General features: G+C 47.9%; 1 protein-coding gene across 3 annotated transcripts in view; it reads right to left on the bottom strand.

Annotated features, from left to right (window-relative positions):
• Nucleotides 1-5,559: 5,559 nt before the first annotated feature.
• kek5 (kekkon 5) overlaps nt 5,560-14,597 on the bottom strand; it is a 116,328-nt gene continuing 107,290 nt past the window's right edge. For all 3 annotated transcript variants that reach the window (XM_001355452.4, XM_015185689.2, XM_033381669.1), the window contains 2 exons: nt 9,101-11,061; nt 5,560-8,897 (listed from right to left, as the gene is read on the bottom strand). In XM_001355452.4, the coding sequence (XP_001355488.4) occupies nt 7,681-8,897; nt 9,101-10,673 (2,790 nt within the window). In that variant the 5' untranslated portion in view covers nt 10,674-11,061 and the 3' untranslated portion in view covers nt 5,560-7,680. The remainder of the gene's footprint in view (nt 8,898-9,100; nt 11,062-14,597) is intronic.

The raw sequence follows: 14,597 nt of genomic DNA, 5'->3' as shown, positions 1-14,597 counted from the left end.
ATTGTGTTTGTATATATAAAGTCGTAATTAAATATACGCAAATCTAAACCTTAATTTTTAATGACTTTTTATGTAATACAAACCTTGCTATGATACTCTTTATTTCTTTTCTTTAAATCGAGGACGCACTGACGCACACCTGACCGTATCCGTGACTGAAATTCAGTACTTATTTAAAGTACATACTTATCGGGGCTCTATATATAATTTTGTTGGCTTTAAAACAGTGACCAGCACGCATATGTAGACTAGACATGTTGTCTCGGCACCGGGACCGCCCCCTACCAGTTCCAGATCGATTACCGACAATGTGTTTAAGCGGCTTACCCTTCGATTATCAGTAGCTACTTGCTCAGCAGCTGGCTACGTCCTAGTTAACAGTGGAACGCCAGCAACTGACTTCTAGTGGTCCACCGAGAACTAGTTATAGTCTAGATATAATTTTTAAGGTTTTCAATCAGTATTTTCATCAGTAAGAACAATTTGGTCAATCTGTGTTTGAGTTACACTTACCTTTTGACCGCTGAATGAATAATGCATAGAGGAGGAAGGACAGACGAAGAAATCCAACAAGATAACGAAAATCTGCGTGTGAGCATGTCGCAATTCCGTGAATCTCAATCAAAAGAGGCGCGATCAACAAGAAAATTGAAACGGAGACAGAGAAAATGTTCGACAACGCCAGCAAGTGTATCGAGCAGTTATAAACATATTTTTGGTGCACCAGTTGGAACTGGCAAAAAGTTTCTCATCGCATTGGCAGTTGGATCATCTGACATTGCAGCAAATTTATGGGAGGGAAGCAGAACAGCTTATTCAGCATTTAAGCTGCCTCTGAATATTCAAAATAACCCAGACGCAGTGTGCAACATTATCCGGTACCGATAATCAGTGTGCGTTTCTTCTCGCTCCCCTCTGCCAGAGCGCGCATACTGCACGAGGAAGAGTGTGAGTCAGCGCGTGGCTGGGAGTTGCATTTGTTCCTTCTGACCAAAATATTGATCCGATCTGATCCAGAGTGCAATCTGTTATTCTGTTACTCTCCTGGGAGAGTGGGTCCCTCACAGATCTGGCCCTATTTGTCTGAGATATAGCCTTCCGAAGATTGGCATTTCACTAAAATACTGGTTTTTCTGTACGCTATATCTCTGCTATACTTCAGCCGATTGAGGCGCGGCATGTCTTTTCGTGATCGGGCGACTCCTGCCAATCGACAGCCACCGGAAAAAAGGACATCAATTTTTTCACGATTTTCGCGAAAAATCATGATGTAACCATCATTAAATTTGCCAAAAATCGGCCTCATTTTCGAAGTCGAGATTTTGATGCCGTTCGACGGTCTGGACCATCACGATCCTGGGAGAGTGGGTCCCTCACAGATCTGGCCCTATTTGTCTGAGATATAGCCTTCCGAAGATTGGCATATCACTGAAATACTGGTTTCTTGTGTACGCTATATCTCTGCTATACTTCAGCCGATTGAGGCGCTCTTGTAGGTCCATTTTATCCTTCATCTGTATTCATCTTATTTCTTCTTCTTAAGTTATTATTTATTCGTTTACTTTATTTAACTCTTCCTTCCGTTTTAGCGGGTCGCCCAATCCCGCGGACACCGTTCTGCCCACCATCGCTTATCAGGGGCTTCCCCCTTCTGGTCGAGTGAGCGCTCGACGACGGACGTCCACTCTAGGTGCCTGACCGGGTGACATCGCACGGGGCCACGATGCCGTGTGCCCCTCGGGAAATGGCCTGGGTAGGATACATGCAGAACCGTATCCTTGCAGTACAGAAGCGCACACCTTGAAAGATCCGGACCTTAAGGGCCATCTTCATTCTTCGACCTGGCCATCGACAACAAGGACTTTGACTATGGCGACCAGGGGAGAGGCTACGCGGGCTACTAGACTCTAGATAGATATCGTTGTTGTTAGATTTAAGGATATACCCGTCCCTTTATGTGGATAATAGATATACGTATGCTTAATGTTGTTTACTTATTTATACTAGGCTTAGTTTTGATGAATAAAACTATTGAAAAAAAATTCCTTGCTATATCCTGTTTTGGGGCAATTATCCCGATTACAAAAAGGCGTGGCACGCCCAGATCGGTTCACAAATAGCGGAGAAAACTAAATATTTTTCATTGGGGAAAATGTCCTTGATCCTTGGGAAGGACTGTATCAAATCCGGGACATTTTTTCGATCACAGGAAGCTTTGGCAGGTCCCGATCGGCCCTCAAATAGTCGAGAAAAGGGAATATTTATAGTTGGGGTTGTTGAAGTCCTTACCGAAGGATCGAGGACATTATTCTGATCACGGCGAGCCATGGCACGGCCCGATCAGGCCAGAAATAACGAAGAAAACAAGATATATATGTTTGTAGGGGTGTCCTTGATCCTTGATCCTTCAGAAGGACTGTACTAAATCAGGGACATTTTTCCGATCACAGGAAGCCGTCACACGCCCAGATAGGGCAACAGATAACGGAGAAAACAACAAAAGTTGTTGTTGTCAATTGTTGTACAACAACTCCCAACATTAGACCGCTCAAATGGCCCCAAAACCAGAATTTCAGATCTGGGATACCAGGCGAACAGAAATCAGCAGCAAGCAACTTTAGCGATTTAAAAAAACTGTGGCATACTTTTGGGGGCTACAAAACGGAAGCGAAAAACAAAATAAAAAATAATTTTAAAAAAATAAAACAGCGACCTTCTGCTGATTTCTGTTCGCCTGGTATCCCAGTTTGGAAATTCTCGTTTTTGGCCATTTGAGAGGTCGCAGGTTGAGAGTTGTTGTTGTACAACAATTGACGGGCAACGGCTGCCTGTGTTCGGATTAGCTTCCTTGATCGAATGCATTCCTTATCAAGGACCAAAGATCAAGGATATTTTCCCCAGATATCTATATCTTGATTTCTACCTTAAGTGTAGCCCGATCGGGACGTGTGACGGCTTCCTGTGATCGGAAAAATGTCCCTGATTTGAAGGAGCCCTTATCAAGGAGCAAGGATCAAGGATACCCCCTAAAGACATATATATCTTGTTTTCTCCTTTATGTGCGGCCCGACCGGGACGTGCGACGGCTTCCTGTGATCGGAAAAATGTCCCTGATTTAGTACAGTCCTTCTGAAGGATCAAGGATCAAGGACACCCCCTACAGACATATATATCTTGTTTTCTTCGTTATTTGTGGCCTGATCGGGCCGTGCCATGGCTCGCCGTGATCAGAATAATGTCCTCGATCCTTCGGTAAGGACTTCAACAACCCCAACTATACATATTTCAGTTTCTCGACCATTTGTGGGCCGATCGGGACCTGCCAAAGCTACCTAAAATCGAAAAAATGTCCCGGACTTGATACAGTCCTTCCCAAGGATCAAGGACATTTTCCCCAATGAAAAATATTTAGTTTTCTCCGCTATTTGTGAGCCGATCTGGGCGTGCCACGCCTTTTTGTAATCGGGATAATTGCCCCAAAAAAGGATATAACAAGGATGTTTTTTCAATAGTTTTATTCATCAAAACTAAGCCTAGTATAAATAAATAAACAACATTAAGCATACGTATATCTATTATCCACATAAAGGGACGGGTAAATCCTTAAATCTAACAACAACGATATCTATCTAGAGTCTAGTAGCCCGCGTAGCCTCTCCCTCGGTCGCCATAGTCAAAGTCCTTGTCGATGGCCAGGTCGAAGAATGAAGATGGCCTTGAAGGTCCGGATCTTTCAAGGTGTGCGCTTCTGTACTGCAAGGATACGGTTCTGCATGTATCCTACCCAGGCCATTTCCCGAGGGGCACACGGCATCGTGGCCCCGTGCGATGTCACGCGGTCAGGCACCTAGAGTGGACGTCCGTCATCGAGCGCTCACTCGACCAGAAGGGGGAAGCCCCTGATAAGCGATGGTGGGCTGAACGGTATCCGCGGGATTGGGCGACCCTCTAAAACGGAAGGAAGAGTTAAATAAAGTAAACGAATAAATAATAACTTAAGAAGAAGAAATAAGATGAATACAGATGAAGGATAAAATGGACCTACAAGAGCGCCTCAATCGGCTGAAGTATAGCAGAGATATAGCGTACAGAAGAAACCAGTATTTTAGTGATATGCCAATCTTCGAAAGGCTATATCTCAGACAAATATAACCAGATCTGTGAGGGACCCACTCTCCCAGGATCGCGATGGTCCAGACCGTCGAACGGCATCAAAATCTCGACTTCGAAAATGAGGCCGATTTTTGGCAAATTTAATGATGGTTACATCATGATTTTTCGCGAAAATCGGGAAAAAATTGATGTCCTTTTTTCCGGTGGCAGTCGATTGGCAGGAGTCGCCCGATCACGAGAAGACATGCCGCGCCTCAATCGGCTGAAGTATAGCAGAGATATAGCGTACAGAAGAAACCAGTATTTTCCAATCCGAATCTTCGGAAGGCTATATCTCAGACAAATAGGGCCAGATCTGTGAGGGACCCACTCTCCCATGATCGTGATGGTCCAGACCGTCGAACGGCATCAAAATCTCGACTTCGAAAATGAGGCCGACTTTTGGCAAATTTAATGATGGTTACATCATGATTTTTCGCGAAAATCGTGAAAAAATTGATGTCCTTTTTTCCGGTGGCAGTCGATTGGCAGGAGTCGCCCGATCACGAGAAGACATGCTGCGCCTCAATCAGCTGAAGTATAGCAGAGATATAGCGTACAGAAGAAACCAGTATTTTCCAATCCGAATCTTCGGAAGGCTATATCTCAGACAACTAGGGCCAGATCTGTGGGGGTCCGACTCTCCCAGGATCGTGATGGTACAGACAGTCGAACGGCATCAAAATCTCGTAATTGCTTCCTCTCCGTAAATTCAACCTTCTTGACTGGCCCAAGGTTGGCTAATCGATGGCCTCCTGCTGTGCTTCTCTTCCCCTAAGCTCCCCCTGGCTCTTCCGCTAACCTCAAAGCCTCTCAATCTTCGGCCTCAACCTCTTACCGATAACCACACTGTCCTGGCGTTGTCCTCCAGTGTGTGGTCGATCGCCACTGCTGCCCTTGACTTTCATCTCCAGTCCTAGTCTCCCTCCTTCAGACTCCGGTCCTACGTCTCCACGACTTCACCTTTATCTTCCTCAGAGACTCCTCTCTGGACTGGTTCTTCTTTGCCACCAAACCAACATGTACGCGCTGGATCGTCTAGTGAGACCGTCCGCTTTCCTCTCATCGGTTATCGGTTATCGGTTAACGGTCATCATCGTTAAGCTTCGTTGCTCGCTGCCTCGGCTAGCACCTCCGCCGACGTCGCAGAGTGCCTATCCTTGGGCTCCTCAAGGATTGTCCCCAGCTCACTAAACTGACTGTGCTGAAGATGAATAGACGAGTTTGATGGAGAATACTTCAGAAGCAGACTGTTGATTCTGATCAAGAACAGATGTATAAGTATATGCATGTGTATACTATACGGGTTCTGGTTGTGCAACGGATTTACATGAATTGAATGTACACCTGCGATCGCCAAGCCCCAGCAGATCTAATATAATTTAAAAAAAAACTTGTTTTGTTGAATCCGTTTTATTCATATTTAATTTTAGTATTTTAAATGTTAGCAAACAATGCAAAAATTATAAGAAACTTATGTGTAAGAGCCCTTCTATCATTTAAATTTAGTTTAAAATTGTTTAAAATTAGAATGGTTTGGATTTTGGCTAATTTGATAAAAAATTTTGTGTCTGTCTGATGCATTTTAATTGTTGTTGTTGTTGTGATTTTAAATGATGCCTGCAAAGTACTACATATATTTTCGCGTTTAGAGATCTCTTCTTTCGAATATTTGGCGCATGCTCCAAATTCAAAAACAATCCTATACATAAATACAAACAATTGTAGTGTTCAAATCTCTACAAACAGGAAAGCAGTACGAAAAAAAATTAATTATAATTATTAAATATTTAATACTTTTGCTTAATCAAACGATTTTGGGTTGGGTTTTCAGCCTCTGCTGATACTCCTTTCGCGATCTTAAGGACATCTACACCAAAAGGTCGTTCAAGAGGCAAGTATGGGCGTAACGTCTCCTATATCCTATCAGTTTTCTATGGCTGTGATTTCTATATTTGAAACACCCACATCAACTTTATCCATTTGTTTGTTTTGTTTTTTGTATTTTTTGATTCAAAATCCACTACATGAAATGGTTTAGCTTGGCAGTTATTCATAAAAATACACACACATATAACTGCTGTTTCGTTCCATGAATCAATTGAAAGTGTAATTGCTAATTGAGAGACAAAAAAAAATTGGTAAACATATCATAAATACTTAGTACACGTACACAGGCGGGTGCGTGTATGAAGGTAAAATAAAGTTGAAGAGAAAGCATGGGAAGCGTGTATTAAGCTCGTTCAAAGTGCTTTCAGGTGTAACCGCAGCCACATCGACCGATGGCTATCACAATAGCAGGGTGACTCGCGACGACTGAATTGAAAAACATAACCAAGGAGGGGCACTCAGGAACTGCAGTCGTGCCTGTTCTACTCGCAGGCCACATACATAGCTGTAACAGCTGATCTTTAATTTTTGTTTTGTTTCGTATTGATTTGCAATTCAAAGACCTATTAAGAGTTGACTAAACGGTATTCTATTGTTATTCTTATGCTTCTTTCTTCTTGTTTACGAGTATATCGTTTATATTAAGTATGTGTGTGTTTTTGCGATTTGGTTTCGAAACATTTAGGGTTCGGCTATATCGTATGGTATTGTATCGTATGTATAAATATTCTGCCTAGAAATTCATGTACTTATTGAAATACATGCAGATCGGTTTAATATACTATGTATGTATGTATGTATTCGAATAGCTAGTGCAAGTACATATGTATGTATGTATATATTTAAGTTTCAATTACATCGTCCTCTCTGTCTTAGTTGCGAGTGCAAACGCCTTACAATACATACTTCCCAATCCCCTACAGGGAATCCATTAAAAAAAAACCTTCTGCATATACATACCTATGTATACAGTGTGTACGTCTTAGGTGTATATTAATTATATATATATATATAAATAGTTACTATTTAAATCTGTATGCATTACTATTATACAATTCTGTAAGGGTTTTTTCTTTTTGTTTTCTTTTTTTTTTTAATTATAACAAGAATGTAATTGTGTCTCGATGCCGGTTTTTTCTTCGAGCTAAGAGTTTTCTTTTTCAAATTTTGTTTTTTGTTTTATATTATTATATACTTGTATATGTGTGTATGTATGTTTGCAGCAAGTAAATTGGGTTCTTACATATCTCCGCTAATATGTATTTGGGATTAGATAATGCTAAAATGTTTCAACTTGGGTACTAGGTTTCCATCTGGTTTCGTTCTTTCGTTCGTTCTTTCTTACTTTCCTCCGTTTTTGCTTTAAATATACACATTTGATGTTCTGGTTTTTCTCGGCTGCCTGTGTCGCTGAGCTGCAGTCATCTGTTTGCTTCTGTATAGTCGTGCATAGTCGTATGCTTATCGGTTTAATTACTAAATTTTACATCAGTCGTTTGGCACACACGTCGGAGCCATCCAGAGGAGGCATGTGGCAGCCATGTTGGCTGTTCGAGAGGCAGGACCAGCAGCTGCTGCGTCGCTTCGGGCTTCGATTCGGTTCTGGGGCTGGGGCTGGAGCTGGGTGGGGGTGCCAAATTAAACCTCTGTGCCGTCCTCGCCCTCGTCGTCGAACAGCTGACTTGTGCTGCCCTGCCCGCTGCGCGTCGTCGTCACGGACATCTTCTTCTTGGGCTTCGGTGGTGGTCTTGGTGGTATCTTTGCAATCTTCGGCGAGCCCGAGCTGCCCATGCTGCCCATGCTGCCGATGCTGGCGTGTGTGGGTGACCCTGATGTCGCCACCGAGGGCGACAGGGGTCCGGCGTACCCCAGGCCGGCCCCACTGATGCTGGCCCCCGGCAGTATGGTAATCCCATGGTGCTTGCCCCCATACAGAGACTCTGTTTCTGAGGGATAAAGGTGCTGTTGCTGTTGCATATGTTGCTGCTGTTGCTGCTGTTGCTGCTGCTGCTGCTGGATCAGCTCGTGGATGGGCTCGTAGATCTTGCTGACATTCGCCGCCGAGGCCACCGACGTGAGGCTGGGCGTGGCGGGCAGGGGACGATCGCGCATCGAGTACTGCTGCTGGGCGCCCTGGGCCCCGAGTGCCTTGTGCAGATTCAGCGTGGAGTTGCCGCCGGCCGTGGTGCGCAGCCCCAGGTTGTCGTAGACGGGCTCCGCCTGCAGCTCCGCGGTGGTGGCCGTTCCCGTCTCGCTCGGATTGGGCGACGTGGGCGACTGGAACTCGCTGAGCTGGGTGCCCGGGTGGGACGATGCCCCCGACGTGCTCGGAGCCCAGCTGGGCACACGCGGCTTGCGCGGTATGGTCATGTAGCCCTGCTTCATCACCACGGCCGTGGTCGGCGAGTACACCACGGGGGCCGGAAGGAACGGAGAGGCAGCTGCGTGCTGGTGGTGCAGGGCGGCGGCCATTTGCTGCTGCTGCTGCTGCCGCGAGCTGTTGGCCGTGGCGATTAGCGCCAGGTTCCGGGACTTGGGGTGCTGCAGCGTCATGAAGCCGTTGTGGGTGCCCGCCGTGGTGGTGGTTCCGTAGATCCCGTGGGGCGTCATGTGCGCGTACACGGGGCTGGTCAGCGGCGGCGAGCGTATGCCGTAAAGGACTTGGTCCGGTATGTTGGACTGGGACGACTGCATCGAGGGCGAGGTGGGTGGCACGCGGGCCGGGAAGGCGAGCAGATCCGGCGGCAAACTATTGCCATACGCGTCGTCCACGTAGGTGTGCCTGGAGCGGGGCGTGGCCGTCGTGTCCGACAATGCCACTGAATGCGTCTCATCGTCACGCGACCGATTCGCCACTGCAAGACAAGAAAAGAAGGAAGAGAGGAGGTTCAATTAGGTTTCAATCGAGCTGGAGGAAGGGAATGAGTGGCAGATCCGTGGTAGTCCTAGCATCGGACCCTTGCTTGATATAGATAGATATGACCAATACATACGAGTCTTTCTGGAAGGCTACCCCGAGTCAATGCCCCTCGATTTGTTACATACAAGCGCTACTCACCGTAAACTGTTTCGTCGAGAAGGGTCTTCTTGATCTCGTGTCCATCGTCGCCGCCGTCAACGCTCTCGATGTCCGTTCGCCTGGGCGGCTTCTCCACGGGATTGACCTCGTTGAGGAGGCTCTTCTGCATTTCCATGATGACGGAGCCCTCCAGCATGGAGCCGTTGTGGGTCTTGTCCAGCTTCGTGGATATCAGGCCATCGCCGCTCATCATGGTGGTGTCCTTCTGGTAGGTCCTAATGCGTCGACAGTACCAGAACAGCGTCAGCACAACGACAATAAGAAGCAAGAGCAGAGCGGTGGTGATCAGGCACATGATCAGAAAGACATTCGTCTGCGGATCGCTGGTGGAGGCGCCGATGGCCCCGCTCATGCCCAGCCCGCCCAGGCCGTCGGAGGCGGAGGCCGCACCCACATAGTCGCCGTCGACCAGCAGCTGGAACTCGGCCTCCGCCCTGCCGCCCCGGTTGTCGGCCACACAGATGTAGGAGCCCTTGTCGGAGGCCCGCACGCCGAAGATGCGCAGCTCGGAGGTCATGACCTGGGAGGGCTGCTGCAGGGGCAGCTGCTCCAGCGAGTTGAGCACTTGGATGCGGTGGTCGTTGAGGTTGAGGGGTCGCTTGTTGTACACCCAGGTGACGTTCGGGTGCGGCGTGCCCACAATGCGACAGGGCAGCGTTATGTTGTCCTGGTTGGCCTCGAAGAAGGACCGGATCGTGCCGAGGATGCGGGGCCTGCAGGCGAAGTTCTCCGAGGGCACCTCGCTCCACAGCTTGCCGCGCAGCTGGGCCGGCTCCTGGCAGGCGGTGGGCGGGGTGTACAGCCGCTTCGAGATCACGTAGTCGCGGAAGGCCTGCAGCTCGCAGCTGCAGTTCCACACGTTGCCCTGCAGCGACAGGTGCATGAGCTTCTGCAGGTCCTTGAACGTCTCCATGTGCAGGTGCGTCAGCTGGTTCTGCTCCAGCGAGATGGCGCTGATGGGCAGGGCGCCCACGAAGACGTTCAGCTGCACCTGCTTCAGGCGGTTGTTCCGGAACTCGATGCGCGACAGGTAGCTCAGGTTGACGAACAGGTGGTTTCGCATCACCTCGATCTCGTTGTTGTTGATGATCACGTTGCGCAGCTTCTCCAGGCCGGCAAAGGTGCCCGGATGCAGCTCCCGGATGCGGTTGCTCGAAATGTCCAGCTCGATCAGTATGTTGAGGCCCTTGAACGCCTCCCGGTGCACCTCCTGGATGGTGCAGTTGCGCAGGTAGACCTTGTGCAGATTCGGCAGCCCCGCCATCAGGAACTCCTCGCGTCGCAGCTCGGGTATCTGGTTGTGGGCGAAGTCCACCACCTGCATCTCGTTGCTCATGTCCTGCGGTATCTTCGCCAGCGACTTGTTCTTGCAGTCGGCGCTCTTCTTGCCCGAGTTCCAGTGGCAGTGGCAGTTGCCGCAGCTCTGCATCCAGTCCGCGTGTCCCAGTGCCTCCTGTGCCAGGGCCAGCAGCACCAGCAGCACCAGGAGCACCACCCTCGCTCTGGCCTCCATCCTGCTCGGTCCTGGGCTCTGCCGCTGTCCGACTGTCATTAGTGCTGGGGCCAGTTCACGGCGGCAGGCCGCTGAACATGTGCCAAGTGGCGGACTTGAGCGGACCTCGATAATCCCCGTTCCTGGCGGGTCCTCTGTGGGTCCTGGCCCCACTGTTTGGGGTCGCTTCGCTTTGGGTGTCAGTGTTTCGCGAACTTTTAAGCTCACTTTCCACCCGCCCACTCGCCCAATCTCCCAATCTCCCACTCCTGTTTATCGTCCTTTTGCCGGCTAATCCTTTTGACGCGCTTGTATTGTGGTCCGGATTTGCCTGCTTTTCTGCTTCTCGTCCTTCGCCTCCGAAGCTGTGTGGCTGTGGGTGTGCGACAGACAAGGCTGCGACTAATTAATGGTTGTTGTCCTGGAGTCCTGCAGCTGCCACTTCCACCTGAAAGGAACACGCAACAATTCAAAGAGTTAGTTCGCTCAATAAGGAATGGATTCGAAAAGGGATGGTTTGTGGAAGGACCTCAGGTCTGATTGGAAAAAACTACCATCAAGTATTACGGATTATGCATCATTTTTAAGGATGGAGCCGTGGGTAATTAGCGCTGGCCCCGCGGCCCCGTGGCCCCGTGGCTGTATCGAACGGCTCGCCACGTAACGATAACGATGTATCGATGGCAAATCGTAACGATGTAGATAAGAGGATTGGGATTATGTTACGTACAATAAGCGGTTCCGAATCCCAGTTAGTCCCCGTGACGAAACGCCACCAGCCGTGACAATAACGATTTATTCCGGCCGCCTGGCAAGACGCAAATGCGCATACGGTGGATTTGGGGCCTTAAAAATTGCTAATGAATGGGTATGGGGGTTTATGGGTTTACAGACATGGCTGTATCGACTCGCAAATTGATGCTGATCGAGAATATATATGGTTTATGGGGTCGGAAATGCTTCCTTCTGGGTGTTACATACACCCTACACTCTTCGAGTGCCAGGTATTAGCCTCTAAAGGCGGTCTATATTATTATCCATCTTATTGCTTCATTGTTTCAGAGTATGAAATCGAAACCAGAGCATATATTTCTCTCCATCACACACTATGCCTTTGCCATAGCGGTTTTGCTTCTGGTCTGAAGCTGATACGACTGGTCGATAAGTCCAATAGATGTTCTAATAGATACACTCCGCGAAAAGGGGCTTTAATTAATCAAAATAAGCCCCTGCTTTTTAGCCTTCGTGGTTCATGGCATAGGATATAATAAGCAGCTCGCTGGCTGCTCGTCCTGAAAGGCTGTGATCATCTCCATCATCCACAGGTGCGGTTGGTTTCCGAACTTTCTGCTCACCGGAAGTTGTGCCCAGATCTCCAGTTCCACTCGCTAAGGCTTTGAACAAATGGCCAAGTGGAAGTTCGTTAAAATGCAACAAGCACGCAAATCAATGCCATGGTTTATTCAACAGAACTTCAAACTTTCGAATTATTCCATTTTAAATGGCACTATTGGTGGGTGCTGCAACGCAGCTGGTAAGCGTTAAATTTGGTTGCCTAGGGAACTACCATAATTGGATTTGTTGGCCATTGGAGTCGTCAGCATCAACCGAAAACTTGTTTTGCGGTACGAGACTCCCATTGTACTCGCGGTTGGTGCTTTCCATCAAGAGCGGCATTTTGTTTGCCACCAAAAGAAAAGGCTACTAAAGCTAAATCATTTTGCTGGATGCGTCGACCAGGAGGCAACTTTGCATCGAATCTTTTAGAGCAAGGTCCGGTGCCCTTTTGTTGAAAATCAAAGCTCTTGCAGCTAGCATTGAAAACTCCATTTCACATTCGAAGGAGCAAAGCTATTCGGCAATTGGCTCGACGGTTGATCGACGCATTGTAGATCCGCGGACCTGGCTGCGAATCTCTGTCTCTCTTTCTCACTTTCTAGCTCCTCTCCGCCAGGAGCGCACACTGGACGACGAAGAGTGTGTGCAAGAGCGAGTGAGGGAGTAAGCTCGTGGAAGGTGTAACTTATTCATTCAGGCCACAATAATCATCCGTTGCGATCTGGTAGAAGTGGCTATTCCTTATGACTCGTTGATGCCCTAGATTTTCGGCCTTTCTGATAGCACAGAGGTCTGGCACAACATTTTGTTTAGTCCAGCTCTTATAGGCTCTGAGATCTAGGTGCTATAGTGACAGACATAGCCATATCCACTCGGCTATTGATGCTGATCAATTTCTTTGAGTATCGGGCACAAAAAGGGTAATTTTTCCGCCTAGTACAATGGCGCCCTCTGGCGAAGTGAGCGAGATATAACAGAGTGCTGGGCGTGCCGCTGCGCTGAAACAGCAGGTCGTTGCGATTGGTTTTCGAAATTCTGGTCCCACAAGCAGATATTCGGTTATTTCACTCATAAAAATTTGTGCAGTTCTCGAAAGGTTCAGTCGGTTCGAGGGCAAGCCACTGGGCCTTAAATCAGATGCAGATAGCAGATGCGATGTGATTGCGATGTGGGATTGTGCACGGATTGTTTGCGAAGAATTTCCGTGATTGTTTTGTCTGTCAGCGGTTTTTTGTTTTTCAACAGCGCCAGCGTCAGAAAACTCAAAACAAATTAAATATGCAAATAAAAGAGAGAGAGAGAGAAATTCCACAATTGCGCGCTTTGTTAAATGTTCTATGCCCCGGCTCCGTGATTGTCAATGAGAGCCGGGCGGAGTCGGTGTAACACCTTAGACTTCCTGGTAGGCAATCAATAACCATTAGCCGCGTCCTTCAAACAACTTTCGTGGAGCTTGCCGGAGCGAAATATGTAAATATGTGTATTGTCTAGTGGTTCTAAGGGGTTCCATTGCGGCCCCATTCCCTGTTAGCCGACCCGGATCTGGCCGCAAATTAAAATCCCTTGGTTCTAGCAAACGATTTGTATGGTCTGTGGCGGCGCCCTTCGGTCCATTGTCTTTCAATGAGCTAAACGAGCTCCCAATCTAAGGCAATTTTGATCTGTCGTTGACGTCGCCTTTGTGCTGCATGGACTGCTCTGTGGGACTTTACGTTGTCATTTTATTGCCGGTTATATTTTCGCTTGTAATTGGCATATGGCGGCGCCCCTCACTGCCCAACGACCGGGAACCACGGACTGTCCAAAAAAACAGCCGCCATGGAAAGCCTTTGTCTATTGTCAGCTTAAATCGATTTGAACAAACCTAATTGATATGGCTTGTTTTATGCGCTTTTTTTCCGGCATTTAAATTTCGATTCGGTTCTTGTACCCTCGAAAAAACCACAGAGCTGGTTGTGGTAAAACTATTTACATTTAATAGATGATGATAGTTGATGATGGCCATCTACAGATTAATTTGAGTGTAATCTGTCTAATCTGTCTATCGTTCTCCATCTCCATCCATCTCGCTGTCAACGAAGTACTCCCTTTCAGGAGGCCGTGCAGCCTTGATTCCGTGTTATATCACAGGACCCTGACCACAAAATGCGGTGGCTTTGGCTCAGGCGACAAAAAGCAGCCGCACTCTCAAATTTCAGGCATTCTTGACTTCTCCGGCCCGGGGTTTCCCCGAATGCTATCCGATTATCCGAGATGTACCCCTATCCCCCTCTTTTGGTCTTTGAGTGCCGGGCGACGAGCGTGGGAACAACAAATGTGTGATGCAAAATTAGGCGCATTTCTTTCATCCCATTCGCCTGTCCTTGTACGGCCTCCCCATCATCAAAGGCGAACAAACTTTGGGGCGAAGGGCGTGCGAATACTGTTATTGCCCTTTTATGAAGAGCTCTCAGCGGACTTGCTGCTCCATTGGAGGCATGTTAGCACATTCTTTTCAGATCATATCCGCGCTCTAATGGCCATTATTTACATAAACGTTAGCCTGTATGTCCCTCAGAGTCGTGGCAAGGCCACCAGATGGGATTATGAGTGTTTCGGAGCGGCTTCGAGCGTCTGGGGATGGCAGTCTCATCAGCGAGTGTCGGA

The sequence above is a fragment of the Drosophila pseudoobscura genome, chromosome X (genome assembly GCF_009870125.1).
Source record: "Drosophila pseudoobscura strain MV-25-SWS-2005 chromosome X, UCI_Dpse_MV25, whole genome shotgun sequence".
Classification (NCBI taxonomy): Eukaryota; Metazoa; Arthropoda; class Insecta; order Diptera; family Drosophilidae; genus Drosophila; species Drosophila pseudoobscura.
Note: the sequence above shows the minus strand (reverse complement) of the source record. Positions and strands in the feature narration are given on the sequence as shown.